At 38.4% G+C, this 25,929-nt stretch overlaps 5 protein-coding genes and 3 long non-coding RNA genes across 14 annotated transcripts in view; 4 read left to right on the forward strand and 4 right to left on the reverse strand.

Annotated features, from left to right (window-relative positions):
• Nucleotides 1-8,275, reverse strand: part of LOC130693838 (large ribosomal subunit protein eL33-like) — a 55,505-nt gene extending 47,230 nt beyond the window's left edge. Inside the window, exon 1 of the mRNA XM_059494706.1 lies at nucleotides 8,272-8,275. The gene's annotated coding sequence lies outside the window, so the exon portion shown is untranslated. The remainder of the gene's footprint in view (nucleotides 1-8,271) is intronic.
• On the reverse strand, nucleotides 109-2,844 carry LOC130693444 (protein Mo25-like). The gene is made up of 7 exons (XM_059494700.1): nucleotides 2,614-2,844; nucleotides 2,305-2,459; nucleotides 2,065-2,232; nucleotides 1,879-1,997; nucleotides 1,640-1,808; nucleotides 1,384-1,548; nucleotides 109-1,306 (listed from the first exon to the last, which is right to left on the reverse strand). The coding sequence occupies exons 2-7, from the start codon at nucleotides 2,413-2,415 to the stop codon at nucleotides 1,022-1,024; spliced, it is 1,017 nt and encodes a 338-aa protein (XP_059350683.1). The 5' UTR covers nucleotides 2,416-2,459; nucleotides 2,614-2,844; the 3' UTR covers nucleotides 109-1,021.
• Nucleotides 6,868-7,515, forward strand: LOC132087846 (uncharacterized). 3 transcript variants are annotated; one of them, XR_009420704.1, is made up of 4 exons: nucleotides 6,868-6,982; nucleotides 7,045-7,181; nucleotides 7,236-7,347; nucleotides 7,434-7,515. It is a non-coding gene; the product is annotated as an uncharacterized LOC132087846 (long non-coding RNA). The 3 variants fall into 3 exon arrangements; XR_009420703.1 differs by having other exon boundaries at nucleotides 7,257-7,347; XR_009420705.1 differs by having other exon boundaries at nucleotides 6,870-6,982; nucleotides 7,104-7,181; nucleotides 7,257-7,347.
• Nucleotides 7,956-8,853, forward strand: LOC132087858 (uncharacterized). Its single transcript, XR_009420723.1, has 3 exons — nucleotides 7,956-8,139; nucleotides 8,203-8,311; nucleotides 8,379-8,853. It is a non-coding gene; the product is annotated as an uncharacterized LOC132087858 (long non-coding RNA).
• Nucleotides 8,854-9,340: 487 nt separating this feature from the next.
• On the forward strand, nucleotides 9,341-12,430 carry LOC130693429 (uncharacterized). Of its 2 annotated transcripts, none has more exons than XM_057516569.2 (13): nucleotides 9,341-9,380; nucleotides 9,674-9,813; nucleotides 9,878-10,064; nucleotides 10,136-10,239; nucleotides 10,299-10,494; nucleotides 10,567-10,662; nucleotides 10,725-10,879; nucleotides 10,954-10,981; nucleotides 11,049-11,226; nucleotides 11,283-11,445; nucleotides 11,543-11,704; nucleotides 11,795-11,934; nucleotides 12,059-12,428. In XM_057516569.2, the coding sequence occupies exons 1-13, from the start codon at nucleotides 9,356-9,358 to the stop codon at nucleotides 12,285-12,287; spliced, it is 1,803 nt and encodes a 600-aa protein (XP_057372552.1). In that variant the 5' UTR covers nucleotides 9,341-9,355; the 3' UTR covers nucleotides 12,288-12,428. The 2 variants fall into 2 exon arrangements, with proteins under 2 accessions (XP_057372552.1, XP_057372550.1); XM_057516567.2 differs by lacking the exon at nucleotides 9,341-9,380 and adding an exon at nucleotides 9,448-9,592 and having other exon boundaries at nucleotides 12,059-12,430.
• A 618-nt stretch (nucleotides 12,431-13,048) lies between these two features.
• On the forward strand, nucleotides 13,049-14,962 carry LOC130693468 (uncharacterized). Of its 4 annotated transcripts, XR_009001689.1 has the most exons (8): nucleotides 13,049-13,167; nucleotides 13,221-13,292; nucleotides 13,351-13,490; nucleotides 13,561-13,744; nucleotides 13,807-13,901; nucleotides 13,992-14,152; nucleotides 14,255-14,407; nucleotides 14,464-14,510. XR_009001689.1 is itself a non-coding variant. In XM_059494513.1 (6 exons), exons 1-4 carry the CDS (start codon nucleotides 13,140-13,142, stop codon nucleotides 13,714-13,716), a joined length of 396 nt encoding a protein of 131 aa, XP_059350496.1. In that variant the 5' UTR covers nucleotides 13,049-13,139; the 3' UTR covers nucleotides 13,717-13,744; nucleotides 13,807-14,152; nucleotides 14,255-14,962. The 4 variants fall into 4 exon arrangements, 1 of the variants encoding a protein (XP_059350496.1); XR_009001688.2 differs by having other exon boundaries at nucleotides 13,979-14,152; nucleotides 14,255-14,962; XR_009001687.2 differs by having other exon boundaries at nucleotides 14,255-14,962.
• Nucleotides 14,963-16,438: 1,476 nt separating this feature from the next.
• LOC130693473 (uncharacterized) lies at nucleotides 16,439-17,932 on the reverse strand. Its single transcript, XR_009001697.2, has 6 exons — nucleotides 17,845-17,932; nucleotides 17,626-17,773; nucleotides 17,463-17,561; nucleotides 17,308-17,394; nucleotides 16,738-17,247; nucleotides 16,439-16,645 (listed from the first exon to the last, which is right to left on the reverse strand). It is a non-coding gene; the product is annotated as an uncharacterized LOC130693473 (long non-coding RNA).
• A 497-nt stretch (nucleotides 17,933-18,429) lies between these two features.
• On the reverse strand, nucleotides 18,430-25,815 carry LOC130693464 (pre-mRNA-processing factor 6-like). Its single transcript, XM_057516620.2, has 16 exons — nucleotides 25,658-25,815; nucleotides 25,474-25,564; nucleotides 25,346-25,411; nucleotides 24,860-25,275; nucleotides 23,952-24,097; nucleotides 23,758-23,896; nucleotides 23,576-23,672; nucleotides 23,235-23,517; nucleotides 22,951-23,165; nucleotides 21,773-21,861; nucleotides 21,348-21,708; nucleotides 20,824-21,283; nucleotides 20,552-20,765; nucleotides 19,999-20,476; nucleotides 19,507-19,711; nucleotides 18,430-19,445 (listed from the first exon to the last, which is right to left on the reverse strand). Exons 1-16 carry the CDS (start codon nucleotides 25,699-25,701, stop codon nucleotides 18,484-18,486), a joined length of 4,266 nt encoding a protein of 1,421 aa, XP_057372603.1. The 5' UTR covers nucleotides 25,702-25,815; the 3' UTR covers nucleotides 18,430-18,483.
• Nucleotides 25,816-25,929: the final 114 nt, after the last annotated feature.

The following is a 25,929-nucleotide window of genomic DNA, read 5'->3' on the forward strand; positions in this document are numbered from 1 at the left end:
AGTCTGATGAAATAAGAAGAAAACATAATGTGAATACAGAGTTCAATGGCAGAGTGAAATGAAATGTCGTGCACACGAAAGAGTTTGAAAAAAAAATGAAGAAGAGAATCGATTTCAGACGACCTTTGTATTTATACTCAGCTCTATTATCAAAACTCCTTTCATTGACTCTTTTTTATTAGTTATCATCATTTTTGTGTTAGTTATGTCTTTTTTTTTCTCTCTCTCTCTCTCTTGGCTGTTATTATAAAGGTAAAAAACAAAATCACTTAGTGGAAGATCGAACACAATCCCTAACGGACTGGCAGAGAAAACAGACATGGATTTGTTTCAAACTTTTGTTGTTGTCTTCTTCTTTTTTTTTTTTTTTCCCAGAGACTTCTGTTTTTTTTTCCACGGCACCGTTCCAAAAGCAAGAAGGGATCAATTAATTATTTTTTCGGTTAAGTTTCAATATTGAGAGGAGCCGGTTGCTATTTCAAAATTCTACAGCGCACTACGTCTAAGTTCTATCTTTCCCCCCTCAAAATAATAAAAAAAAATGGGGACAAATAAATTGCATGGCAAACTACAAAATGTTTCTTCACCCCATTTCAACAATGAAAACTGCAAGGGAAACATCGTGTGTGCGCAAAAGGACAAACACTGCAACAATGTAAATGCTCCCGAGAGTGCCTCATCCGTCTCCTGTTTCTTTTTTTGAAGTCTTCTAGATTCCCTTTTTTGCTTAGCTGGAAGTTGAGTCACGGGAAAGGATAGAGAAGCAAACAACTTACCTTTTTCTTTAACGTGGGGTTGTTGTTGTGTTGAATTCAAGGAAGTTACTCTCTGCTCATCGATTAATACACAGCACGACCGTGGATAATTTCTTTTTTTTTTTTTCTCCAAACAAACAAAGTCAAGCATGTGAAGGGAATGGGAGGGAGGGGGGGGGAAGGGATCTCATGTAGCTCAAGGAGGGAAGGGAGCTAACGGGTAGAAGTGGGAGGGATGTGGAGGAAAGACTTGGCGACGGCTGCAGCTAGTTCTCGGGAGGTCGGAGCTCTTTGATTTGTTTTATAAGGTAAGCCTTTTCATCATTGAACTGCTCGTCTTCAGACCGATCCGTGTGGAACTTGGTCAGGAACTCGACCAGTTTCTCCTGATTGCGAAGCAAGATATCCAGAATGGGCTTAGGCTTGTTAGGGTTGGCCACAAACACTTTGAAGACGTGGAAGGCTTCAAATTGGATGTTACGCGACTTCTCTTTAAGCATGTTCATCATCAGCTTCAAGTTGTCCGGATTAGAAATATACCGAGTCATAACCTATAGATGTCCACGGAAACCAAACAACGAATGGAATCTTCAACTCTCATCAAAAGGCAATTAAATCGATTACGCACCGTGAAGTTGTGACGATCGAGAAGTAGTTCACCGAGAAGTTTTAAGCTTTGTCGGCGAGTCACGTAGTTCTCGGAGTTAAGTAGCCCCTGATAGTGGGCAAAAACTTTGTCGTAGTTGGCTTCCAGGAACTCGGCGCACAGAATTTTGTGCTTAGTTAACAGCTCCTGCGTGATACAATAACCATGGCCATTGTTATGAATTTCTGCACAATGCGAAATGCGAACGTAATTATAAATCGATCAGTTTAAACCATGCCTTGAAAGTCGAAAAGGCGTCTGAGGCGATGTCAAACGTAGATACTTCAACGAATTTAAAAAAATGGTAAAATTCCTCAGAATAGAGGAGAATTTTGGCGAGGGCCTCATATCGGGCACATTCCCGTAGCATCGTTCCGCAATTTAAAGCGATATCCTGATGCTCATATCTAGTGTGGGTCAAGGTATAAAACTGTACGCCCAAACTAAATGATTTCCACACATTTTTTGGTAATTTACCCTTGCACAAGCGTGAAAAGTATTTCTGGCCGCGTGCATATATATTCCACCGTTGGAGAACGTGTACCAATTTGCCGCCTAAGAATGTTGTTGAAAATTTGCGCCACATCTTTTTTCCCCTATAAAAATAAAGTTTTTTTTGTAAGGCTAGAAGATTTAACTGAAATACCATGCTACAATACAAACCTCAAAATCAACACGGGAAAGATGCTGAATGAGGTGCACTAGCAATCCAGAGTTGTACAGTTCCTGTGACAGCTGAGCGACAACAATGTCAGTTTGTGGTTCACTGTCTGAGGTACCATAAAGCATGTTCTTGATTAAGAGCAAATTTTTGCTCACATCTTCCTGGGCCTGTATTTCATCAGTAAACAAATATTTGTTTGGTCACGATAACACAAAAATGGGCAATAATTCGCTACCAACCTTTTCAATCTTTTTGTCACCCTTCTCTAATGAGAGCATAGCCTCCTTTAATGCTTTCACAACCTCAGCAGGTGACTTCTGTGATTTTCCAAATAAAGGCATCTTGATCATAGTGATAGTTGTTTTTGGTGCAGGTTGAAACTAAAACAGAATTCCTGAAGAAAAAATTGTATCAAATAATTAGTTTTGATTCTATGTTCCTGCACTGTAACTGAGAGACAGTTGTGTAACAAAATAACAATAGCGAAAATAATAAAATGGATTCCTTTTCAAACAAGAAATTCGGGTTTATCGACTCATTAGGTTTACCTTGACGTTCACCTAACAGGAAAAAGATTGTGTGTTGAACGAATCAAAACGTATTTTGCATCACTGACTAAGCGAGTTAACGTTGGGCTGAAAAGGTTCCCCCTATTTTCTGAAAATTTTTAGAACTCCCCAGAATAAACGTGATATGTTCTCTGGAATGAAAAACAGAAAAATTTCCACTAACAATCTTCACGTCGTTAAACTAACCTGTCAGGTAAAAACCCCACTACTGCGCCATCTATCATTGATCTGTTTAACTTAATGACGAAACTGCGACACCATCTTCGTTCGGAAGCTGTGACTTGTTGGAAAACTAGCCATCGGTAGCAGAATTGGAAGTTGCTTATACATCACCAGGCAGCAGTTCACTGTTCAGTAAATCTTTAATGTATAAGCCCAGTAGTTACAGCTGCGTTACAATGTATTTAACAAGGGACGACAGACACACACAAAACAAGTTCCCTTTCAACTTTATTGCCTAGCGAATCCTCTATTGCTCACGTAAAACACATCTCAAACAGCCTATTGCAGATATGCATGCTAGCTGACCAACAATGTGATAGGTATGTAAATAATATGTAAATGAACACAATCTGTAAACAAGCAAGACAAATGTGTACATACACCTCTTTTATGCCACATTATTATACACATTGGATAAAATTTTTATTCAATCCCAATGATCCAAACCAAGTGGGCTAAAACAGATATGTAACAAGAATTTGTTAAAGGCAGCTGGCACTTAAACATGTGTAGTGTACAGCATGTGGCATTGAGTATGCTGCTTGGGATTGTGTTTGCATATCCTATTTGGAAATTAAGTATCATATTGTCTTCAAGTAACATTGGCTTTATCTCTACTATGTAGTGTTGGAAGCTCTTATACTTAAGACATGTTACTCTCAATGTTTCAGTGAACTGAGAAAGCTGTTGATCTTAACAGCAGTCCCTTGACATACCGCCAATGTCCGCCAAAAACAGATTCATTATGCGTTTGAAGACATTGGCCGAAGCTTTGTTCTAGGTTTCGGAGTTCCTTCTCCTGTAAACCACATCATTCCAGGTGTGAAAAACCAACAAATTTAAAAAACAATTGAACAGGTAAATCTTGAACGTTTTCTTCTGGCCAACATCTATATGTTTTTCGTTCCTTTTGTTATTGATGCCCGTTGCATGTCCGAACAGACCTATTATTTGTAACTGGAGAGCCTATGGTTCAACCGCAGCCAATTTTCAAATTCTGCATGGAGCTCTTGTTGGCGGGCCGACAAAAACGACCTCTACGTGAATGTTAGGGACCACTATGTTGTAAACGAGGTAACCTTTGATTACTATGTGGGCTTCCAGACGTCGGTAACTGCTCTAAAATAATTGGCTTTAAAGTAGGTTGCAGATTGTAAAGATACACAAAAATAGAAGCTATAAGGCGAAAATTTTGAACTTCCAACGAAAAATATCAGCAAATATCTAAAAAGAAAAAAGGTAACTTTTCTAGTTTCTATCTTCGATGCAGAATCTGTTGTGTTTCTCGTTCGTTACATCGTTTGGTGGTTCCGTCGAACTTGGGGAGAATGCAACTTATTTCATTTGAAAGTATTTCTTTAATCTCGGGGAAAAAACACACTGAAATTTTAAATTATTTTTTATATACCGCAGGATTTAAAAGTATAAAACAAATTAAAACTGAAACGTTACAAATATTCTTGATCTCCACTGCTTTGTAAACCAAGAAATCGTTTATTTAATTATTTCTGTTCTAAAGAACAAATAGAAAAAAGAATTTCTTGTCAACAGATGGATCTTCGGCGCGAAAGAAATTTGTATGAAGAAAGTAAAAAATCTTCGCCAACAGACGGCCAGCCATTCCACTTCTAGGGATATTACCCTATTTAGGGGGATTTAAGGAAAATTTTTGGAATCTAGGGTGCAGTTATGGAAATCTAGGGTTTCTGGGATTATCCAGGGTCTATTTAATTTTCTGGGGATTTCTCGGGATTTTGAGATTTTTGGCCAAACCGCTGTTGCTTTTGGCGCTTCTATGCAACTTCAAAAGTAAAATGTTCCTCAATAAGAGCCACCAAGCGGACAATGGTGAACGGTACGCTTTTCAGAAAGTAACACTGACTAGGATACACCACGAACTCCATTTGATCCTCCAAACGTCTGTGCCAAACATATCGCACGCCGAATTTTTTAAGACTCAAGTCTCCGACTGAATTTCTGACAAGCACTTGACCCAATTGCAAAAGCTGGGGAGAGTTCCTTGAATATATACGTAGGAATTACGAATCTATTTTGTTCAACCATGATGAACAATTTGTTGTTGAGACATGATGAACCCGAGGCCTCTCACACAATTTTGTTATCTAGGTGAACAACACACTGTTCATTGGGAAACGCTGTGATTCTCTTGAGGCTTTATAACGTTGAAAGTTCGATGACAATTATTTTTGGAAAAAACCATATCTTTATTGCTTAACTAAACAAATATGATGGGGCAATCCGATGGTTTTATTTCCATAGCCAATTTAAATTTTTCTGGTAACTTGTTTGGCTTTGACGGGCACTGGTTAATTGCTTTAAAAATGTGTTCGATTTAATACTGTTCTAAAATAAATAAAATGGGTTATTTTATTTTTTTTATTTACATTTATAAAAATAATAAAAAAAAATTTGAAGCAATGGTGTCTATAAGAACCGAACACGGACAGTCGACGTATGATCTCAGTGCTATACCACAGCGCCCTACCACAGCGCGACAACACTATTAGTCACATATTATATAGCTCCGGTATTAGAACGAAGGTCGATGAAAAATAAATTTGTTTGAGATGTGCGGTCCTGGCACAGTGGTTACCACCTTCGCTTCGCATTCTGAAGGCCCCGGGTTCAAGTCCCGACACCGCCAATTTCCCCCCTCCCTTTCCCTCCAAATCTTCATTCAAGATACGCAAGATTCATCGGATTACGCAAGCTTCTACAACAGATCAAGACGCAAGATTCTACGCCTTCAAGAAAGAAAAAAAAAGAGAGAAAACAAGAAGAAAGAAAAAAAGGAGAGAGAAAAGAAAAGAGAAAAAAGAAGAGCCATGCCTACTATAAAGGGGCTAAATGGCACACCAAAAAAAGCCTTGTCAGGCTAAAAATGACAAAAAATAGCCTTGCCAGGCTAAAAATCGATCTGTAGTACTGTTCACTACCTTGAAGATCGAACCACAAACTGAAAGGTAGAGAAGAGGTGATCGTTGAACGTAGGCTGTTCGTTAGCCTCCCGGCCTGAAAGACGGCTCGTGGATGCAGGCAGCTTATCATCGGGATATGTGACCCAATTCGCTACCCGTAAGTTTTTGTTGTCTTTTGCTTTGTATCTAAATTTTAGTATCTAGTTGTTGATGAAGTTCAAGCGTGGAGTGAGTGAGTGAAGCGAAGAGTGGTTTTGTAAGTAGCTGTATGTATGTTTTGTAAGTGGTTTTGTAAGTGCAAATAGAGAATGTTTATATTATATATATTATATTATTATATGGTAATATTGAGAATATAGAGAATGTTGGGTAAGCTGGCCACGCGCGGCGCTAGTCATTGGTTCCACTTTCCACTGTTTTTCCCACACATTTCAATTCTGCATTCGTTACCAAACAGTGGAAAGGAATCTCCTAAAGCTCGGTTGGGGTATTACGCCCCTCTGGCAATGCAGTTTTAGGTACCTCCGCGCTGGAGGTATTGCGCGCTGACAGGCCGTTATTATAGTAGGCCATGTGAGTATGCCATGAAAGTAACAGGGATTTTTCTGGGGCTTTTATTTTTTTAAAATAGGGATTTATGTCCCCAGTCTGGCAACGTTCTAGGGATACCACTTTGCGGAAAGTGGAAACACTGCAGACGGCTCTCACGTCCGTCGCCATTCGGGTCAGTTTTCAACGCGGGCGAAGGAGGGGTGATTAGCATTTTGCACACGTTCTTTTCGAATTTAGCGTTGCTGGAACCAATCCTACCTTGTCAACAAATGTTCTGAGCAAAGAAGTCCTATGTAAATTAACATAGATTCTATTCCTTTCCCTTATTTTAATGTGGTAAAAGTTTGGTTAGAGTTTTCTAGAGTTTCATGCAAGTGTATGGGTATTTTGTTATAGATGGAAGTCAAATTGTAACACATTTTGATCCAAATGTTTTAATTCGATTTTGTTAAAGTTAACTTTTATTAGATAATTTTAATTAAAGAAAAGAAATTTAAGTTTTACTTTTTTCTTCCTTAAGGTATTTACATTTGTGATTCAACAGAAGTTTAATGGAAAAGCTATGCAGTAGGAGAATTTAAGCTGATAGCCCATGAGAGATACAGAAACGGAGTTGTTTGACTACATTGGTGATGGTAACAATCATTCTGCCTTTATTGATGTACACAGCTGAAACTGGAACCAATTTATTTTGCAGTTGCAACATGTTGTGGCTGTAGAATTTTTATATAGATAATTACCACAGTTTGGTTCTAGGATGCCTACTGGTGGTTGTTATCTGATTTGTCCAATGGATGTGGTGTTTCAATCCAATGAGTCTTGTTTGTTGTCAAAGTGAGTTACCTCTAGAATATTTATTGTGATTATAGAATAATCCAAATGAAACAGGATATTACTGTTGGTTTAAAGGTGTAATATGTGAGGGAACCAGCAACAAAGGCGTTTCTGGAAGAACCCATTGTGGAAAGCCATCTTACTACCTTACTATTTAACCATTTCTGTAAGTCAATTCCAAAAACACAAGTTGATTAATAGGTTTTTTTTTGTCACATACTATTTTCATCTATGTTGTTTTACAAATGTTAGTGTGTTGCTGATGTAACAACCCTGATAAAGATTGAACTTCAAAGTGGCAGACTGTTGGCGATGTTGCAGAAATCTAAGAGGTAAATATTTATATTAAATATACAGCATTCGTCTGGTAGCATCTGCAGAGAAAGTTATTTGAACGAACTGACGAAAACACTAGCATTTCGCTTCGGGATTTTTGTCGACCTCTGCCATCAAGTGCAGTACCGTGCATCACATTGTCTGGTAATGTGACTGGATGTGTACAAGAAAGGAGAATTTCTCCAATTTTGCCGCAAGTTTCTTTTCGTAGAACGAACGAAGGTGCATTCTGGTTCAGGAGGTCGCCTTCGCGTATCATCTGCTTTTGGTTTGTCGCAATCACGGTTTGGTTTATCGTAATTTTCAGTAACAGAATATTTGTTTTTGTTTTAAAAAAAGCGCGAAAGTCGTTGTTTTTGTTTACAGGCATTAATCTTTTTTTCCCTCGAACTTTTGTTTCCAAAATCAGAAACTTTTTAACGTACTTTCTTTTTGAATAGGTTAGATCCTAGCTATCAAATTGAATTCCTTCAAGTATTGTTTAAAGGAGTAGCAAGAGGTTGATTGTCACATTCAACACTCGTTTGTTAAATCGCTCGAACAAAACGAAGTCATTCTACCAGATGCATTAACGCGGGAAATCCCATTACGACCGCCAAATCCCAATATACGGTTGATGGAGGTATTCTGACCTCGATGCAGTTATTCTAATTCCGTCATTTGCTTTTTAATGCTTACTTTCCAGTAATTTATTGCGATGACACCAATTACTACTCCAACTTACCGAAGATTCTATTTCGAAAACAACTATCACGCGCTTTTTACCCTCTGATGCACTTGTCTCAAGTAAATTGGTAATATTTTACTTTCGCTTTCCTTCTAATGGCATAACTTGGGTAAATCCCATTTTTTTAAATTTAGGGAGCTTGATAAAAGGCTGGCTAAAGGTTCCTATAGTGGCCAAAGCACATATTAGGATTTCAGAAAAAGCTCGCGTCGTGTCAACGACGTTGGAGAACCTTTAGCTGATTTCCATTCAAATTCCTCAACCACTTGGTCATTGTTTTGTTATTCTACGTCATCTTCGTCGATCTCCCGGTTTTATTCGAGCTACCTGAAACAACAATGTCGACTTCCAACACTACGGTACCGGTGGTAGGGGCAACACTTGGTCAGTTTCCCAGTCAATTGGCTGACTTTTCCATCATCTTCAGTGCATTCTCTCAGACAGCACAGCCGCGTTCTCATCCCATTCGCCCATCGCCAATCATTTTTTCGACAACTGGTAAAACAAAATTTCATGTTTTGATGCCCAGAATTTTTATGTAAAAGGGATCTAACAAAGCTGTTTGTTATCCACTGCTCTAAAAAAACGTGGTATCACCAGCTTGTGGAAGCCTGGCTCAGCAAATTGTTGCTTCGTTCTACACTTGCAAGCTTGTATTAATGGGGGTAATGTTTGCACGGAATAACTTGAACCTTGCATGGTGAGCTCTATAGATAGCGTTGCGGCTGTTCAGTACCAAATCGCCAGTATGCTCCGGTATTCGACACATCTTATAGCGCTTATCCATTGGCAAGATTTCTATTTACCAGAGCGCTCTGGCGATAAGATAAATAATATAACACAAAATAAAAATAAAGGTATTTGTACAATTATCTAAAATCCCTATTACGACCTTAACCACAAGCCTGGAAGATGGATAGAACTTTTTTCCCTATACTTTCAAGCCTTAACTGTGTACATTATTGCTCCTGTAGCCACGTATAAAGTAAAACATAAAAAAAAAAAAAATTGTTATTTGAACAGGTTTGGGACGCTCCGTCGATTTTGACGAGTACAATGCAATGCCAGCTGTGCAACGTCTGCTCTGCGACAGTCAAATGGGTCACCTGGGATGAAAACATGTGCACATAGTTCCGGTAAGTAGCGTGCAATTGCAGTTCGATTTATCAACGTCCTGGTTGTAATGGTAAAATCAGGATTTAAACTTGTACAGTTATCGGACATCACTTGAAGTATAAAGGTTTAGTAAATAGCGCTGGCAAACAACAATCAGGCAATTCATAGAAAATGCCTGTATCCGTTTTTCCCGTTATACCATACATTTTTCTTTTCATCCACCTTGTCTACGGTATTTTTGCTACCCCTTATGTCCTGGATTTAGATGGACAAGAAGTTTATAACAATAATTTAAATTAACGCTGTTCCACAGGGGGACCATGTGACAACATCGTATCCGTAACTTCATCATGGGCCGGAGGTTATACTACCGCTCTTAAAGTTCCCATTCAGACCTCAATCACTAGTTGGAAGATGGACGTTACATTTTCTTCGGTTCTTTCAAGCATTCAGGTTAAAATTTTTTCATTGATGTTTACAAAAAAAAAACTAAAGCAATTTTTCAAAATGTAATAAGGTTTGGGACGCTACGTCGACTGTGACTAACACGCTGCAATATCGACTAAGCAATGTCAGCTATAATGGAATTCAGAATGCTGGTGCTACGTTAAGCGGCGTCGGCTTCAATGCTTATTATGTTTCCACAGCTCCCGCACCCGTTATAACTAGTGTTCTTTTTAATGGCATCAACGTCTGCGCTAATGGTATTCAACATACTTGATCAATTTGATGTAACCGTAAGTCACATTTCACACATTTTTGTGCTCTTTCCAAGTAACTACGACTACCACTAAACCTCTAACAACAACCAAGCCATTGACAACAGTAAAGCCGTTAACCACGACTGTTAAACCATTGACAACAACTACTATCAGACCGGTATAACGACTAATGAAATTAAAGGTAATCTTGAAACGACATTTTTTTTAATTTTACAGATGACTACAAATTCGGGAAGTGGATTGCCAACCAAATATAACTACCGCGAAGCAATCACGAAATCCCTCCTCTTCTACTATGCGCAGAGATCTGGTCCGCTTCCAGTCGCTGATAATCCAATTCCTTATCGGTACGATTCTGCCTTAAACGATCGTGGACAAAGCGGAGAGGACCTCACCGGAGGCTACTATGACGGTCAGTAGGATGTTGCTTTTCGTAAACAAGTTTTAGTATAATAGTAGTGCACATTCGTGCTATTATTGACAGCCGGAGATCATTTGAAGCTTGGATTTCCTTTAGCCAGCGCCATTACTATCATAGCATGGTCGATAGTTGATTTTCCCGTTGGTTATTCATCTGCAGGTTATGTTGATCGTAAATGTAAAATGGAACAGAATCTGAAACTTTTCTTTTGCTACATTTAGGTCAGTTGACAAATGCCCAAAATATGGTGAAATGGGCAACCGATTATTTTATCAAAGCTCACGTAGCAGCCAATAAATTATATGGTCAAGTGGGCGATGGCACTCTAGATCACAACTATTGGGGACGTCCTGAAGAAATGACTATGAGTCGACCGGTAGCCCATAAATAGTTTGTATGGTTTTCTTTGAATTTCTAGTTTGATTTAATCGATGTTCTAAATTAATGCAGGCCTTCTTCATTTCCGCAACAAATCCTGGTAATTTAACTAGTAATTTGTTGCCATAAAGTTGGGTTTAAAAATTAATCGTTTACGTCCGCTACAGGGTCCGATTTAGCCGGAGAAACAGCTGCAGCTTTGGCGGCAACTTCAATGGTTTTTAAAATGGTCAACAGCACTTACTCAGCTATTTGCCTGACAAGAGCTAAGCAGTTGTATGCCTTCGCCAAACAATACCAAGGGAAGTATAGTCAGTCAATTCCTCAAGTAGCCGAGTTTTATCCGTAAGTTATCTACAATTTTATTGTATGAATGCAACAACTACGATGTTTTCTTATAGATCAAGTGGTATTGGAGACGAATTGACTTGGAGTGCTAGTTGGCTTTATAGGGCTACTAACGATGTTACTTACCTGAATGATGCCAAAGCATTTTACAACCAATTCAGTCTTTCGAGCAACCCTTGGGAATTTTCATGGGATTCGAAAACCCCCGGTGTTCAGGTACGTTCAAGTGTTCAGGGAAAGCTTCTACTGCATAGATCATAGATAGTCTGTTAAAGCTTCTTTTTTTTTTTTTTTTTTTTAATATGGCATACAGGTTATGTTGGCCAAACTGACGGGTGAAACCCAGTACAAGAATGCATTAAAAGTGTTCTGCGATTCCAAAGTAAATCAGCCAAAAACTCCGAAAGGACTTCTTTTCATCAACAAATGGGGGTCGTTGCGCCATGCATCAAATATCGCTTTCATTTGTCTTCAAGTAATATTGTTCTTATCTCTAGAATTTTGTTAGATTAACTCCTAATGATTTAAACATGCGCTAATCAAAACGTTGCAACAAACTGAAAAGGCTGCCGAACTTAACATCAGTACACTAACATACCGCCAATTCGCGCAAAAGCAAATTCATTACGCGCTTGGAGACACAGGCCGAAGCTTTGTTGTAGGGTTCGGAGTCAATCCTCCTGTAAAGCCACATCACTCTTCCAGGTAAGGAAAAAAATATATTTTTGACATGTAAAACAAAGTAGAAAACGTGCAAATTTCAAAGAGACTTCAACAATATGTTTGATACAAACTACAGCGTTTTTCGTTCTTTTCGTGATTGACGTAGTTCATGTCCGAACAGACCTGCCCCTTGTGACTGGAGCACCTATAGTTCGACCGCACCCAATCCGCAGATTCTGTATGGAGCTCTTGTTGGCGGGCCGGACAATAACGACGTCTACGTAGATGATCGGAACAACTATATTACAAATGAAGTAGCCTGTGATTACAATGCGGGCTTCCAAGCGTCTTTAGCCGCTCTACAATCACTGGCTGTACAAGGACTCTTCAACTAGATAACTGATTGCAACGATACACGTAAAGAAAATTATGAAGCGATATTTTAAAGCTTTCAACGGAAAACGCTAGCAACTGTTGTTTCGGAATTTGATGCAGAATTTGACGTGTTCGCGTTCGTTACATCGCTTGGTAGCTTCAAATATTTTAGATAATTAGATTAAGCATTCTCACAAAAATGGGTACAAATAGCTCTTTTCCAAACGAAATAAAACCTGGATGCCCAACGTTGTTTTTGTTTACTAGATGTTGCATATGATAACGGGTCGAACATGGTTAGGATGTAGCTTAATTAACAAAGCATTGCCAGTTTACAATATAATTTTTCTTATATGCGACAGGTTGAAAATGTAAAAAGAAAAAAAATTTTAACTGCGAACTGTTGTAATTATTCTTGGCCTTCATTAGTTAGTAAACAAAAACAATCGTTCATTTTTAGCTCCGAAGCTTTTTAGCTTTTAAGCGTAAACATGGCGGGCTTCTGTGTATGATTTCCAACTAATTGCAAAAGAGGTCGGTTTTTCGCAGATGTTTAGAAAAATGAGAAGGGTGTAGCCTACTCACTTTTTCATTTTTCTGAAAAAATATATACCTTATGGCATATGGCAATCCGTTTTACATAAAAAAAAAAAAAAAAAAAAAAAATGTCGGAAAAAAAAATCGCACTTTTTTCTTTTTTTCCGACACGTAGCCATCTACCGCTCAGACTCGTTATTACTGGCGTAGGCAATTTCAGTCCATTGGATGCCATTTGCAGTTAGTTCAGTAGCGCAGCAGCCACGCGTTATTCTCCATCCAGGAGAATAACTCCATCCAGGAGAATAACGCGTGGCTGGAGGAACAATTGAAAAATGGATAAGATAATACAACAAAAGAATGGTAAGTATAAACATTATTATATTGGTTTTCAATTATTAATTATTGTTTATTAGATCAAATTATGAAGCTGCAGGCCCAATTATTGGAACAACACAAAATATTAGATAACAGCAAAGCTAAGGATGGTAAGGCCTAGTACGTAATGATTCTATTTATTTGCTTTTATTCATTTGTGTTTTATAGCTCAAATTTTGAGTCTACAAGCTCAGCTAGGGGAAAAGAACAAATTGGAATGGAACAGTTTCCAAACAGTGAAGGAGGTTTTTCCAAACACATCCCAAACTGAACATGAGGATGAATTGGCATTAGGCGAGCACAGTCAGGTACCTAAACTTTTCAAATAAGAATTCAAAATAAGTATAGAATTTTAACAAACAATTATTTATTGTTTAGTTATTCAGTCTACCACCTGACAGTGTGTTAAAGTTAAATTCTGTTAGTGCTGCACTAAAAGAATTTTTAGTAATAAGTCCATGCAGCGAAGGAAGTGAACAATTGTGGGACCATATTTGGGCTGAAAATGGGTGTGGTACGGAAACCCAGAAATAGCACGAGTTCAACATAAAACATGAATTAGGTACTTTTCGGTTTTCTGTCTATCGAAAAAGTATTTTTAATGCTATTATTTTGCATTCACAGAATTTTAGTGGGGGATCAAGTCAAGTCTGGAAGTGTTACAGGATGGAAGAGTCAGCCTACAGTTGAAAACACACTGAGAGTGCATTACCATTAAGGTATGAGGTAAAGTAATAGAGTATGCACATTGTCTAATGAGAAGTACCATCTTGTGTGAATGAATCCTGTATAACAGCAATCCTTTATAGTTCTGTCACAGCTAGAAGCCTCAAATAATTCTGCTTCCCTTGCTAAAGAACAACTTGTCCTTTACGCTCAGAGTGTTGGTGAAGCTGGGTACTTAAATGGCCCTAAAGATGTTTCATTTCGTTGGCATTGCAGCGATGAACATCATACATGGACTTTTTAGGTATGAAAGGAATTTTCTTGAAAAATTTTTGAATTTCTGACAAAGCATTTCTCCTGCCTTTTGCCAACCATGTCTAATCTAAAAAAAAATTTTATCCAATAGGAAAGGATTTTCAGCATACTGGGAACACAACTATCAACAATGCAACATTCTAGGGGTGCTATTTTATCATTCAAGAGCCTTATACAATGATTTTCATCTGCAATTTGTATGGCCTTTCCCAAGCTTCTGCCAGAAGTTGAATCTATAAGTCATGTAAGTCACATGAGCAACAATTGAGATGCTTAATGGTGTTTTTTTTCTTTTCTCAGCATAGGTTAAAAGTAACATTGGATCTGAAAAAATTCTTGGTTGGGGCAAGACACTGAATAAATTGTATTGATTGGATGGATGATATGACATTTCTATACTTAATTCGGATTCCCCAGACGGTATTTGATATTAAAAAAATTGAAGTGCATATCTGGGCTCCCTTCTTTTCTGAAGCCCCGTTTCCCCTTGACTCGTAATAAGCCCGTAGGGGGTCATGCCCCTACTGTACGGTATATATAAAAACAACATATACCGAGGTTTGGAGGGCTCTGGCCGGAAAGGGGACGTGGGGTGCCGCTTAGTCCGATGATGTGTTCACGGAGGGCGATGTGGCTACCCACAAATCCGAACTAAAGGTTAATCGCTCCTGTAAAAATGTTCCAAATCTTCAGCTCTTCTTCCGGCTTCTCTTAGCCAATCACCGGGTAATCTCCCCGGTGGGTCAACAAGGCAGTGTCTCCCCCTGCCTGGGTTGACGGCAACTTTTGAAAGGGCGATTGGGCCTTTTTAAAGTTGCAAAATCATTTATATGTGCAGAGTAAAGTCAATACAATTTATTTTTTTTAAACAAGAAAAGCAAAACTTGTCTTTTCAACTTTATTCTTACTGTGCGCTTTTTTTTCCACAGATGTAGCCACAATGTATGTATTAACCTTGGTTGTTGATACATACCTGAGACCCTTATTTGTTTTGATTGAGCTTTCAATTTTGACTCAATGGGGAATCGAACCCTGGATGTTTGGCATACCGCGCCGATGCTCTACCAACGAGCCATGAATCATGTGACATCAAGTTGGCTTTTTTCTTGTCAATTACGGACTTACATTTACACTTACACAGAAGAAAATTGAAATGTAATGTTGCAATATTCTTTTCTATAATTATTCTGCTCCATTTTTTAAACATCAACTGAGGTTTGAACCCAGGGTAACAAATATCGCAGCTTAACGCTCTACCACAGAGCTATAGTCCTTATAAAACAAATAGACAGATAAACATATAGTTGTCAAAGACTGCATAAACATCCTAGAGGATAACATATGAAATGCGATAATAAAACATTTAAATATATCTCATGGCTCAATGCTAGAGCATCGGCGTTGCACGCTGAATGTCAGGGTATCGGTTCCCATACGAGTAAAATAAAATACAAATGCTTCAGAATTCAAAATTACTTCAGAAAATTTTCACACGTTGATCCTTGAGTCTAAGTTGAGGAATTCAAAGAGTGTAATAAATAATAATTGAGATACAGATAAACGATTAACCAACGGAAGCAATGCTTACCATCAAAGGTGGCAAAAACAATAAAGGTGAATTGAGCAAGCTAAATATAAAAAGTGTAATGTGTGAACACAGCGAATGCAGACAATGAAAGGAACAAATTTTGGAAAAAATATTTTATAAAAAAAATTTTATTGACAATTCTCTGCACGTTAGAATTATTTTTGCAACTTTAAAAAGGCACAATCGCCCTTTCAAAAGTTGCCGTCAACCCAGGCAGGGGGAGACACTGCCTTGTTGACCCACCGGGGAGATTACCCGGTGATTGGCTAAGAGAAGCCGGAAGAAGAGCCGAAGATTTGGAACATTTTTACTGGAGCGATTAACCTTTAGTTCGGATTTGTGGGTAACCACGTCGCCCTCCGTGAACACATCATCGGACTAAGCGGACCCCCACGTCCCCTTTCCGGCCAGAGCCCTCCAAACCTCGGTATATGTTATTTTTATATATACCGTACAGTAGGGGCATGACCCCCTACGGGCTTATTACGAGTCAAGGGGAAACGGGGCTACGGAAAGGAAGGGAGCCCAGATATGCACTTCAATTTTTTAATAATTAATACCGTAATACGCGGGAATACACAGGCGACTGATGGAGGGAAATTCAATTCTGTACTTCAAATTATTATAACTTTTCGTCATCGCATCCCAACCAGAAACCTTCGCAGGTTCACTATTGCTATTAATCTAAATTAAGAAAATAAAACATAGATAAGCATAAGACGTTCTTATTAATATCGCTTACATGGTACTTAAATTCATCATCTGCCATATTCCTGTAGATTCCTGGCAGGAGCTTCTAAAAGGCTATGCAGTTGCAAATGATCACCATAGCCAAAACTTGAATACGAAAGTTTGGAAGAACCCTTCGTGTTGGACACAGAGATCTTCCATGGGCTTTCCGGTTGGACGTTCCATGCACCATAAAAAACAGATAGGTTACAAAAGTTGGTTGTTTTGATCACTAAACGTTAAGGTAAACAATGTACCTGGTCTCGGTAGTCTTGACAACAATTTCCATTATAACATCATATCACCTGATTTTATGGAAAAAGAATTTCGTAGGCGACAGTTCAGAATAGAAATGGTTGCACTCTAATCTATTGACAGGTGAGGATTAAGGAATGTCGCCTTAGGGAGTGCCAACCGCAATTTTCAGAACTATTAAATGCTTGTTAGCCATTGAAAGATAGCTGGCTGACGCAGACAATCGTTTGGGACATGATTAATGAGCTGCTTCGTGGATAAAGCTCGTTTTTTTTAGTCCTCTCCAGGATGACATGAATTCCAGCATGTTCTACACATGTCTCAGCACTTAGCGATACACCAATTAAAACAATTTAAAAATTTAAAATAGTACCACCTATTAATGTTTTTGACTCCATGATTCATCTTCATTGCAATTGTGAAGGCAAGACGACTGACCTATGGTGATCTATTCATCGCACTTGCCATAACCGTTTTCCCAATGTATCAGCTTTTCTGTCAACAGTAGTTTACTAATACAACATTGGCGATTAAAATTAGAAAACTAAACAAACTCAGCAGAAAAGCATTACCAGGGAGTAATATCTCGCATGTTGACGAAGAATCCTCGGTTTATCATGTACATGGCAGAATATCCACATTGCCTGGATGGCGCAATCCTTTGTGTAATCACACAAATAGTAACTAAAACATATTGAATTGAAACAAAATTTAAATGAAGTTTTACCCAACAGCCGGCTGCACCTCTGAATTCCAAAACTACGTCTACACATTCATATCAAGCTTTTCCAGCATGTCTCACCTTTGGCATTTGTTTAAATCATTCCTTCAAAAATTTTTAATAAATGTACATAAAGTAAACAATTGATATTTATGTGACGTTGGAGTACCATTTGGCTGTCAAGCATTCCATACAAGATAGGCATTTTGAAGAATCAGTGGCAGCAATCAAGTGCTACAATTTGAATATGGGCTAGGTGTTATAGTCACTGAGGGCTCTCAGTCCCTAAACTGAACCTTGCTCACTGATGTGACAATCTATAAAAGGATATAAATCTTAATTAATGAGACATGCAGGATACTGTATAAAATTATAGTAAAGATGGTACCAAATGCTGGGTTACTAGAAATTTTGCCTGGGAAATCTCCAACTGACCATGTGAAACTAAGTCAGCTGTACTGCATTTGCAATTCCAGTGTTCAAGTAACCATATCCAATCCATGTCTGAAGGAATGAATGAGAAAATTAAATAGGAATCTGGCCGCTAGATGGCCATAGCTGTAAAAAAGAAAAAAAGGGCCAATTTTTTTTTTTTGGGTAAAACGGATTGCCATAACAGGATCTGGATACGAAATTTAATAAGGCTATTAAAAAATCTATTTTCTCTTGCCACTGAATTTATAGTTTAGAAGTTATTTAAATTCAAAATTCTTACAATAAAACGACTTCTATGCTGTTACATTCACGATCCGCTTAATTGAGATAACCAATATTTTATTCGGAATCACCGTTTAATTTTGTCACAGAAAGAGGGTTTTATCGAATTCCAAGCCAAAATTTAAAGCCCAAGTTTTTATAGAAAAAGTCTGGCTTAAAATCGGATTTTTTTCTCGTTCCTAAAATTACTTTTGAGTAACATCGTCTAATATTTTTTTTTTACATTAAGAAAACTATATGAAAATAGAAGACTTACTTAAGCAGAAAAATGTAAAATATTTTATTAGAAGAGCAACGCCAAAGATGCGGATCAGACAGGAATGGGCAAAGCCTCTGCTACTAACAGAAGAATATCTTCAGTTTTTGCTCTCCAATTCTGAGGGCTTTTTGAAATAGTTGTCCAAACTTCACCGTGTCTTGGCTCGGCCTGAACGCAACGCTTTTTAACATCATTCTGCTCTTCTGCTGTCCCATGAAGCAGTTCAAACTTATAGAAATAACCCCATGCGTCTCCGAAATCTGGATCAATTTTGACTGCTCGATTAAACCATTCACGGCATTTTTGCGTTTTTCTTTCTGTCCAGAAGAGTTTAGAGACAGCCAACAGAACATGTGGATCATGTTCACATTTTTTAAGCGCGTCGACACTCTTGGTCTTGCGTTGAGGCCGGTCGACAATGAAGATAGTCTCAGCCCATAACAGGCCGGAGGTAGGACAATCTTGCAATGCTTTCGCCATCATGGCTGAGGCAATATCCTTTAGACCGGTCTTCCACTCCAATCGGATGGCTTCTAGCCAGAGCTGTTGGTTTTGCGGGTTCTTCTGGCGAGCCTTCTCTAAAACAGATCGTGCCCTAGTCATGTTTCCCTGACTTTCATCGAGTCGGGCTAACAAAAGCCAAAGTGGAACGCTGGTGGGACACTTTTTAGTACCTAGGCTATAGCTTTCACGAGCCAAGGTCATATGCTGTTGTAACCCGTGGATCTGGCCTTGCATCATGTAGAATTTTGGATAATCGGGAAACTGTTCGATGGCTGTCTGAAGCTGTTTCAGAGCTTCTTCCAGGTCACCAAGATGCCATTCAAGTTTGGCTGACTTCATAAGCACACGAGGAGTAGGTGCCGAGTTTCGAGCTTTCGCCAACAACTTTCGCGCTCGCTCGTATTCCCAGTTTTCAGATTCAAGCTTCACGGCAGCCAACCAAATTTCTTCCGAGTTGGGATTTGCCTGAAAAGCCAATGACAAGATGGAACGCGCTGCCGGAACGTCCCCTACAAAACCGTAACACATTAAATCCATGTTAAATTTAAAGCCGTAAATAGGCATGTTTACCTGCCAACCACTTCGACTTAGCACCCATAAGCCAGAGTACTTCAGCTTGGGGACAGTGGGCTACAGCACGTTGAAGCAATGATTCTAAAGAATCTCTTGTTCCATGCTGTCGCTCAAAATGGGCTGCTCGAAGCCAGATAGATTTTTTAGCAGGGAAAATTTCTAAAGCATGGGAATAAACGGCACGCGAACACTCGAACGCGCCCTGTAAGTCGACAAATACACGATAAATCAATCATTCAGTTCATACTGTATATGCACAATGAATACGTGAACGAACGGAAATAAATTCATAATAGACCAATAAATAGAAAGAAATTAAATTTAAAAAAAAACACAAAAAATATAATAATAATTTTAAAAAAAACGCCCTCCACTGATCAGGATCAATACAGGCAGTCACGATTTGGGTTCAACCCAGAAGACCGATCAGCACAAAATCGACTCGGTCAACGAAGGGACGAACTCTAGATATAAATTTAAAAAATTTACCTGAGATGTGAAATTATCAGCGTCTTCCAGCCAACTATGTTTACGGTCTTCGTCTTCGACTCCAGTGCCAATGACAAACTTGATGATAGCTTGGCAAGTGAGTACAGCTCCGGATTTTTCAGCATCAACAGCTTCTTTTAGCCAGTGTTCTCGATTGATTTCCACTCCGTTGGCCGCCAGAGAATTGATCGATCTGTCAATAATTTTCTCAACCATCGCGTTATTCCCCTGAGCCTCCTCAAGTTTGGCGGCTGTGATCCAGATTTGGCGATCTGTTGGGATATTCTCGCGAGCTTTGTTCAATACCTTCCGGGCATTCTCATAAGTCTCCAATCGAGCAAGGGCAAGCCACAGCTCAACACTCGTCGGGCAACATTCAACGGCTCGAGAAAGAAGAATTTTGGCATCTTCTGGTTCTTCTAATTCAACAGCAGCTTTCCATAAGCGAACTGAGTTAGGAATGTGTTCTAACGCTTTCCTGCATAAATAAAAAGTTCTTTTAATGCAACAAAGAACAAACAAAAATAAGTAAAACATTAGAAGATTACGACACCTAAATACACGTTTTTTGGCTTTCATATCCTGCTCTAGTTCTGACGCTTTGATCCAAAGTTTGACTGAATTAACTAAATGATTTACGGCTTGTGCTATCACATTCTTTGCCGTGTCAACAGGAACAAGGCGGGCTGCTTCCAGCCATAGATCTTCTGAATGTGGACAAGTTTCGCAGCCTCGTAGAATCAAGTTACGAGCTGCCTGAAGCTTTCCTGTATAATTATTTATATTAACGTAACGTTCGTCGATACAGTTTTCAATACAAATTACCAGTCACTTCTTCGAGACGTGCAGAAGCAATCCATGCAGGAGGATGATTAGGGTTTGTTTCTCTGACTGACTTGAGCAGCAGTCGAGCCTTTTTAATGTCGTTAATATCACCCCCGTAAGTAGGAATCATGGATTGCAAGTCCGTTAGATAACCTTTAGGATCAACAACTGTTTGACCCGAGACAGAATCCGAGACTTGATTAAGCTTAATGTCCATCAACGTGTTACGGGCCTGGCCAATTTTGCGCAAATCTAAATCGCCAGTCGGAGTGAGCATGCCGGGGAACGCTGATGCTAGCCCACTCTTAGGATCAATCGAAGTGGACGATTCTCCTCCCAAGTTTCGAGTCAAAACTGAATCTGGAAGTGGAGTGAATTTTTCACGTCGTCCTGCTAAACGCTGTTTCCTGTTTCTCGCGTCTCCCACTTCAGGAATGTTTTTCCACTCATCTTCTGACACCTAAAGAGATTAATATTATTGTGAGGAATAATGTGAGTTCAACAAACAAATAACATATACATACAGCACACAGTTCTCTTTTCAGGTCACTGAACTGTTGTTGAATTTTTGGTCTTTCCTGACGATACTTTTCAATTTCTTCTTTCAACCTCTTCTCTCTGTATTCTCTTCTTTTTTCATCCATACGTTCATCAATAGCTTCATAAACTGCATCAGCTTCTTCATCATCTTTATCATAAGGATCCTTGTTGAAAAGAGAGCCTCCATAGCCTGCAAACTCATCATAGTTTGCATCATTAAGGTCTTCTTCAAGATCTTCATCATCATCTTTTTTCCGTTTAGCTGGTGCTGGATGTCGGTCATCTGGTACATCATTAGCATCTCTTGCTGGACCAATATCTGACCGTGTAGTGAAGCCTGTAGCACTAAGAGTTGGGCAATAATATTTTGTTTAGATCTTTCAGAATCAACCTAAATTCTAAGACTTACCCTCTGCCAACACCGGCAACATATCCTTGGGGTGCTGGTTGACCAAGAAAATTTTTCCGTTTGGGATTCACGATTGGAGGTGGTGGTAACTTAGATGCCATAGTAATGTTCTGTTATAAAGCACTTATCGGCAGCAGAACTTTATTTAGCCAAATAAATAAGCAACACTACTTTATTCAGGCAAATTATACTACTGCAGCTCACTAGCCAGCTAGTGTTTTCGACTTTTCGCAATGTGCGTTGAGTGTCGATCGTACGTTGCCAAGTTTAATAAATTCACTTTCTTCAACCAGGGTGGATAACTGGATATTATATCCTATTGTTATACATTTTAAACTCTGCTTTAACCTTCCTATTCTTCAAGAAGTTTGCCGGTATTCGTCTCTTAAGAATGTTCAAAATCAGGGTTCATAATCTTCCGGTTTCACCAAACGAAACGCCAACAAACAAACTTAGCAAAATTATCAGCTTGCAATGGTAAAAATAGAAATCGAATTAAAATCTAGGCTTCATGCAAAGTCAGTTCGGCCTTAATGAAATAGGACGGGTTAGTCTCTTATGGTTCAATAAAAAATTTGGTAGACTTCTCGAAATCATTTCTTGTAAATTAACGAATTTCAAGAACGTATTCAAATGTTGGAAGTTCCCATCGGTGTTTGGTAACGGATTGCTGGGTTATAGCCTAATGCTTGTCGGCTATTCCTATTGCCAAGCAAGAAAAGACATTTCAATGAGTAAGTTCCGCATTCAGGCGGTATTGCAAAAATTCATTTGATTTCCTACTGTTGGAATCCCAACACTGTTTGACAGTGTTGAAATTAAAACTATATCTAAAACTTTTAAGGTACTTACCAACCTGTCCAACATAACATTAAGTGCTTAACTTTTGAAAATTTAAAAAGTTGTTCCTAAATTGCCCTAAAATAAGTTACAGAAAAGAAATATAGGAATTCATTAGTCTAATAAATGACATACATATATTTTTAAAAGGTGTTCGTATGAGCTAGGACAAGCTCTATTTCTTCCCAAAAAAGGATGCTATACTTTTTGATCCTTTTGCCGCACTGGCTAATGCTTTTGATTTTGCCGATACCTGAAGTTTTTCCTATGTATATAAGAGTAACGCAAACTTACTGAAACTAAAAATATGGAAACATTTCATCCATATTCCTACAGACCTTGGCAAGTGGTTTTTGATCTTTACTGTAATCTTCCAATGGTTCTTGATTCGATATGCCAGCAATTTTTTGTCGTTTAGCTGGAGGCTCATTAGTTTCCTCATCCTTTACCGATTTCGGGACTACTGGCAGATTAAGGTGTTTTTCCAAAGCTACCGTCAGTTCGTCAGAGAGATATTCGGTTACCAACCCAAATGCGTATCGCATAAACGAACCTGAAACAGTGAAAACAAAGATCATGAAGAATTGAAAAAAAAAAAAAAAAAAAATTTTACAAATATTACTCTCGGGGACATTCGTTGCAGCAGCTTTGACATAGTTAGCGGAAACCGTAGAATGAGTTACATTAAAGCTGCTATCTTTCAGATGTTGACTTATACGCGAGACCTTTTTTTCTAGCCAATTTAGGGTTTTTTGCTCATTGTATTTCCAGGCTTGGAAAGCTCCTGATTGTTTACAGTCAGCTATCTTTTCAAGATCTTGCATTTTACAACATGTGGTTAACTTCTTAGTATCTGCATATTCATCATCAACAAGCAGTTGATCTATTGGGCTTGCGAATTTTGCCTTATAAACCAATTAACACATTTTATTACTTTTTAAAATTGAAGGTTATACTTAATACTTTGCATAAATATGGCAGGATAAGGAATAATGGGTCTATACTGGTTGTGAGGAACAAAGATCCATCTGATTGAACTGAGTTGTCAACAAACCACGATCTTTCACGGTTTCATAGTTAAATAAGAAAAATGGTTTTTATTTTGTTTAAATTTTTTTCAACAGAACTCTTATGGTCTATTATACCTTTTGGGTTCATCAAACTGATTAATTTCATAGATTTTAGTATAGTGGTGGGAAAAGGCATACAGAGTTCCTGAGTCTGTTTTTGGATTTCGTAGGTTGACAATTACAATATCTGAATTATTATCATTTAACATGACATCTTTTTCAAAGAAAATCATTAGTTCCATGAAACATTTGAATTCAAACCAAATTACCTGGAACAATCATTATGCATTGCGATTGTGGATGGTAAACCTTGCATTCAGAAGCAATTTTTCCTTTGCTTTTGTTTTCATCTTCCTTTTCTGGCGATGAACTAACGTCTACTGCGTTTTCTTGTGCAGAAGTCTTTCTAGTCACTCTTGGCATGATGAAAAACAAACGATTAAGGAATAGTTTTACGACTTCGCACGTTGGGAGCTGGCAGCGTAGACTAATAACATGCTTTTGTTTGATTTCGCGGTCTCCGAAACTTTGATTTACACCATTGATTTGAAATTGGGTGCTGCTCTAATGCAAAACACAACCGGGTTCGGAAACGTTGATCGGGTCATTTTTTTACCCGAATTTGTGGGTTATCTTAATTGATGGCATGCGGGTTTCTCGGTGCATGTTGCAGGCTAATTTTTTCTTTCTTTTTTTTTTTACCCGATCTCTTAACGGCGTTTACCTGCGCCAAGAAGGATCGCATAGAAAGCGGCGGAAATCGGATTTAGAACTGGGAACAGAGAATGCTGATTCCTCACCCATTCGAAATGAAACCCGGGTGGGTTAAAGGCCACAAAAGAAATGGCCCATAGCCTACCCAACCCAAAAACAAAGTTTTCGACACCCAGTCACCAACTCAAACATAAAAATCAACAAATTAAATTAACCATTTGACACGGCGCCGAGCCCTACATGTCATTGTACAATCAAAATATAATTGGTACACAAAGCTTAGAAAAAACAACAGCTTGACAAAAATGTTTAAAGACTTTCCAAACAAAGGTTGAATAAATCATATAAAGGTGAATGAGAGTATCAATATAGAATCCACCATAATAAAATTGTGAATTTTTAACACTGCAAGCATTAAAAGTGGAATGGCCAACTATTTTTTATTTTGGCTTCTCTTTCCAACCTTTCAATGTTGTTTTCCTCAATGTCCATTTCTTCGTAAAATGAATTTAATGACGGCTGCATATTTTTTAATTTACTTGCAACCTGAGACATAAGCTCAAGATTAAACTGGTTATCATCTCCTTCTAACTGGGCAGGAGGAAAGACATCATCACATGGTTCCCACTCCAAACTTTCAGCTTCCATCATGAGCTGAAGCAGCTCTGAAACACTGAATTCCAGACTAACACTGTCAACTTCTTGGTGCCACAATCTCCATAAGTCTAGTAGTGTTGAATGACTATAGGCAGGTTGATTATCATTTTTTTTTAAAAGAAGTGGAATTTCAGGCATTCCTTCTTTCCTCCATTGTAGCAACTTTGCTTCTAAAGCCAATCTTACATAGTCCAAAACATCCTCTTCTGGTGAATGCACCTGCTACAGATAACCCAGTTGTGAATACATTAGTTTGATAAGCCATACAGTTTATGTAATTTTTTTTACTTACTGCACATAGGTGTTTAAGTTTTTTTATGTAATGATTTTTTAGTAAGATTGGCCTACATTTACAGTGCTATTCATAAATTGAACAAATGTAACGTTTTTAAAATAAATGTTATGCAGTGATTATGTTACCAGTGTAATATGCTTTTCCAAATTTGATATGCTAGAAGCTTGATACATTTGACACTGGGGACATTTCAACTGAGGGATCAGATCTTGCCATCTGAAACAGAAAGTATTTGAATTATTTTACAACGGTCGACGCAGATGTCTTTTAACCTGGCATCCTTGATATATACATATACATGTATTATACCTGGCGTCTTTTGGGAAAACTTTTTTAGTTACATGAAAATCCATTTGAATATTGTGGAACTTATGTTTCAATTGCTCTTGCAATTCCAGTAGTTATACCAAATAAGAGGAGAGGTAACCCATGCTAAAAAACGTGGGCAGGTTTTATAACACTTTCTGGCTGACATTAGCGCCATCTTACGCCTGGGGAAACGTTTTTGGCCCTTCACCAATTTCAGAAGACCATTTTACAACTTTTTCACGGTATTTCTGTCAATGACAGGATTGAAAGTA

Source organism: Daphnia carinata, chromosome 3 (assembly GCF_022539665.2).
Source record: "Daphnia carinata strain CSIRO-1 chromosome 3, CSIRO_AGI_Dcar_HiC_V3, whole genome shotgun sequence".
In the NCBI taxonomy this organism is placed as follows: domain Eukaryota; kingdom Metazoa; phylum Arthropoda; class Branchiopoda; order Diplostraca; family Daphniidae; genus Daphnia; species Daphnia carinata.

Excerpts from the sequence above, each read along its gene's own strand:
- LOC130693444 (XM_059494700.1), bottom strand. The coding sequence starts at position 2,415 with ATGATCAAGATGCCTTTATTTGGAAAATCACAGAAGTCACCTGCTGAG. Across the intron at positions 1,549-1,639 it reads ACGCCTTTTCGACTTTCAAG|GAGCTGTTAACTAAGCACAA; the intron begins GCATGGTTTAAA and ends TGTATCACGCAG. Across the intron at positions 1,307-1,383 it reads TCGATCGTCACAACTTCACG|GTTATGACTCGGTATATTTC; the intron begins GTGCGTAATCGA and ends GGACATCTATAG.
- LOC130693429 (XM_057516567.2), top strand. The coding sequence starts at position 9,532 with ATGCCTGTATCCGTTTTTCCCGTTATACCATACATTTTTCTTTTCATC. Across the intron at positions 10,663-10,724 it reads CGTTGGTTATTCATCTGCAG|GTCAGTTGACAAATGCCCAA; the intron begins GTTATGTTGATC and ends TGCTACATTTAG. Across the intron at positions 10,880-10,953 it reads AAATGACTATGAGTCGACCG|GCCTTCTTCATTTCCGCAAC; the intron begins GTAGCCCATAAA and ends AAATTAATGCAG.
- LOC130693468 (XM_059494513.1), top strand. The coding sequence starts at position 13,140 with ATGGATAAGATAATACAACAAAAGAATG. Across the intron at positions 13,168-13,220 it reads GATAATACAACAAAAGAATG|ATCAAATTATGAAGCTGCAG; the intron begins GTAAGTATAAAC and ends ATTGTTTATTAG. Across the intron at positions 13,293-13,350 it reads TAACAGCAAAGCTAAGGATG|CTCAAATTTTGAGTCTACAA; the intron begins GTAAGGCCTAGT and ends TGTGTTTTATAG.
- LOC130693464 (XM_057516620.2), bottom strand. The coding sequence starts at position 25,701 with ATGGATTTTCATGTAACTAAAAAAGTTTTCCCAAAAGACGCCAG. Across the intron at positions 21,284-21,347 it reads TGAAAAGAGAACTGTGTGCT|GTGTCAGAAGATGAGTGGAA; the intron begins GTATGTATATGT and ends TAATCTCTTTAG. Across the intron at positions 20,766-20,823 it reads ACGTCTCGAAGAAGTGACTG|GAAAGCTTCAGGCAGCTCGT; the intron begins GTAATTTGTATT and ends ATAATTATACAG.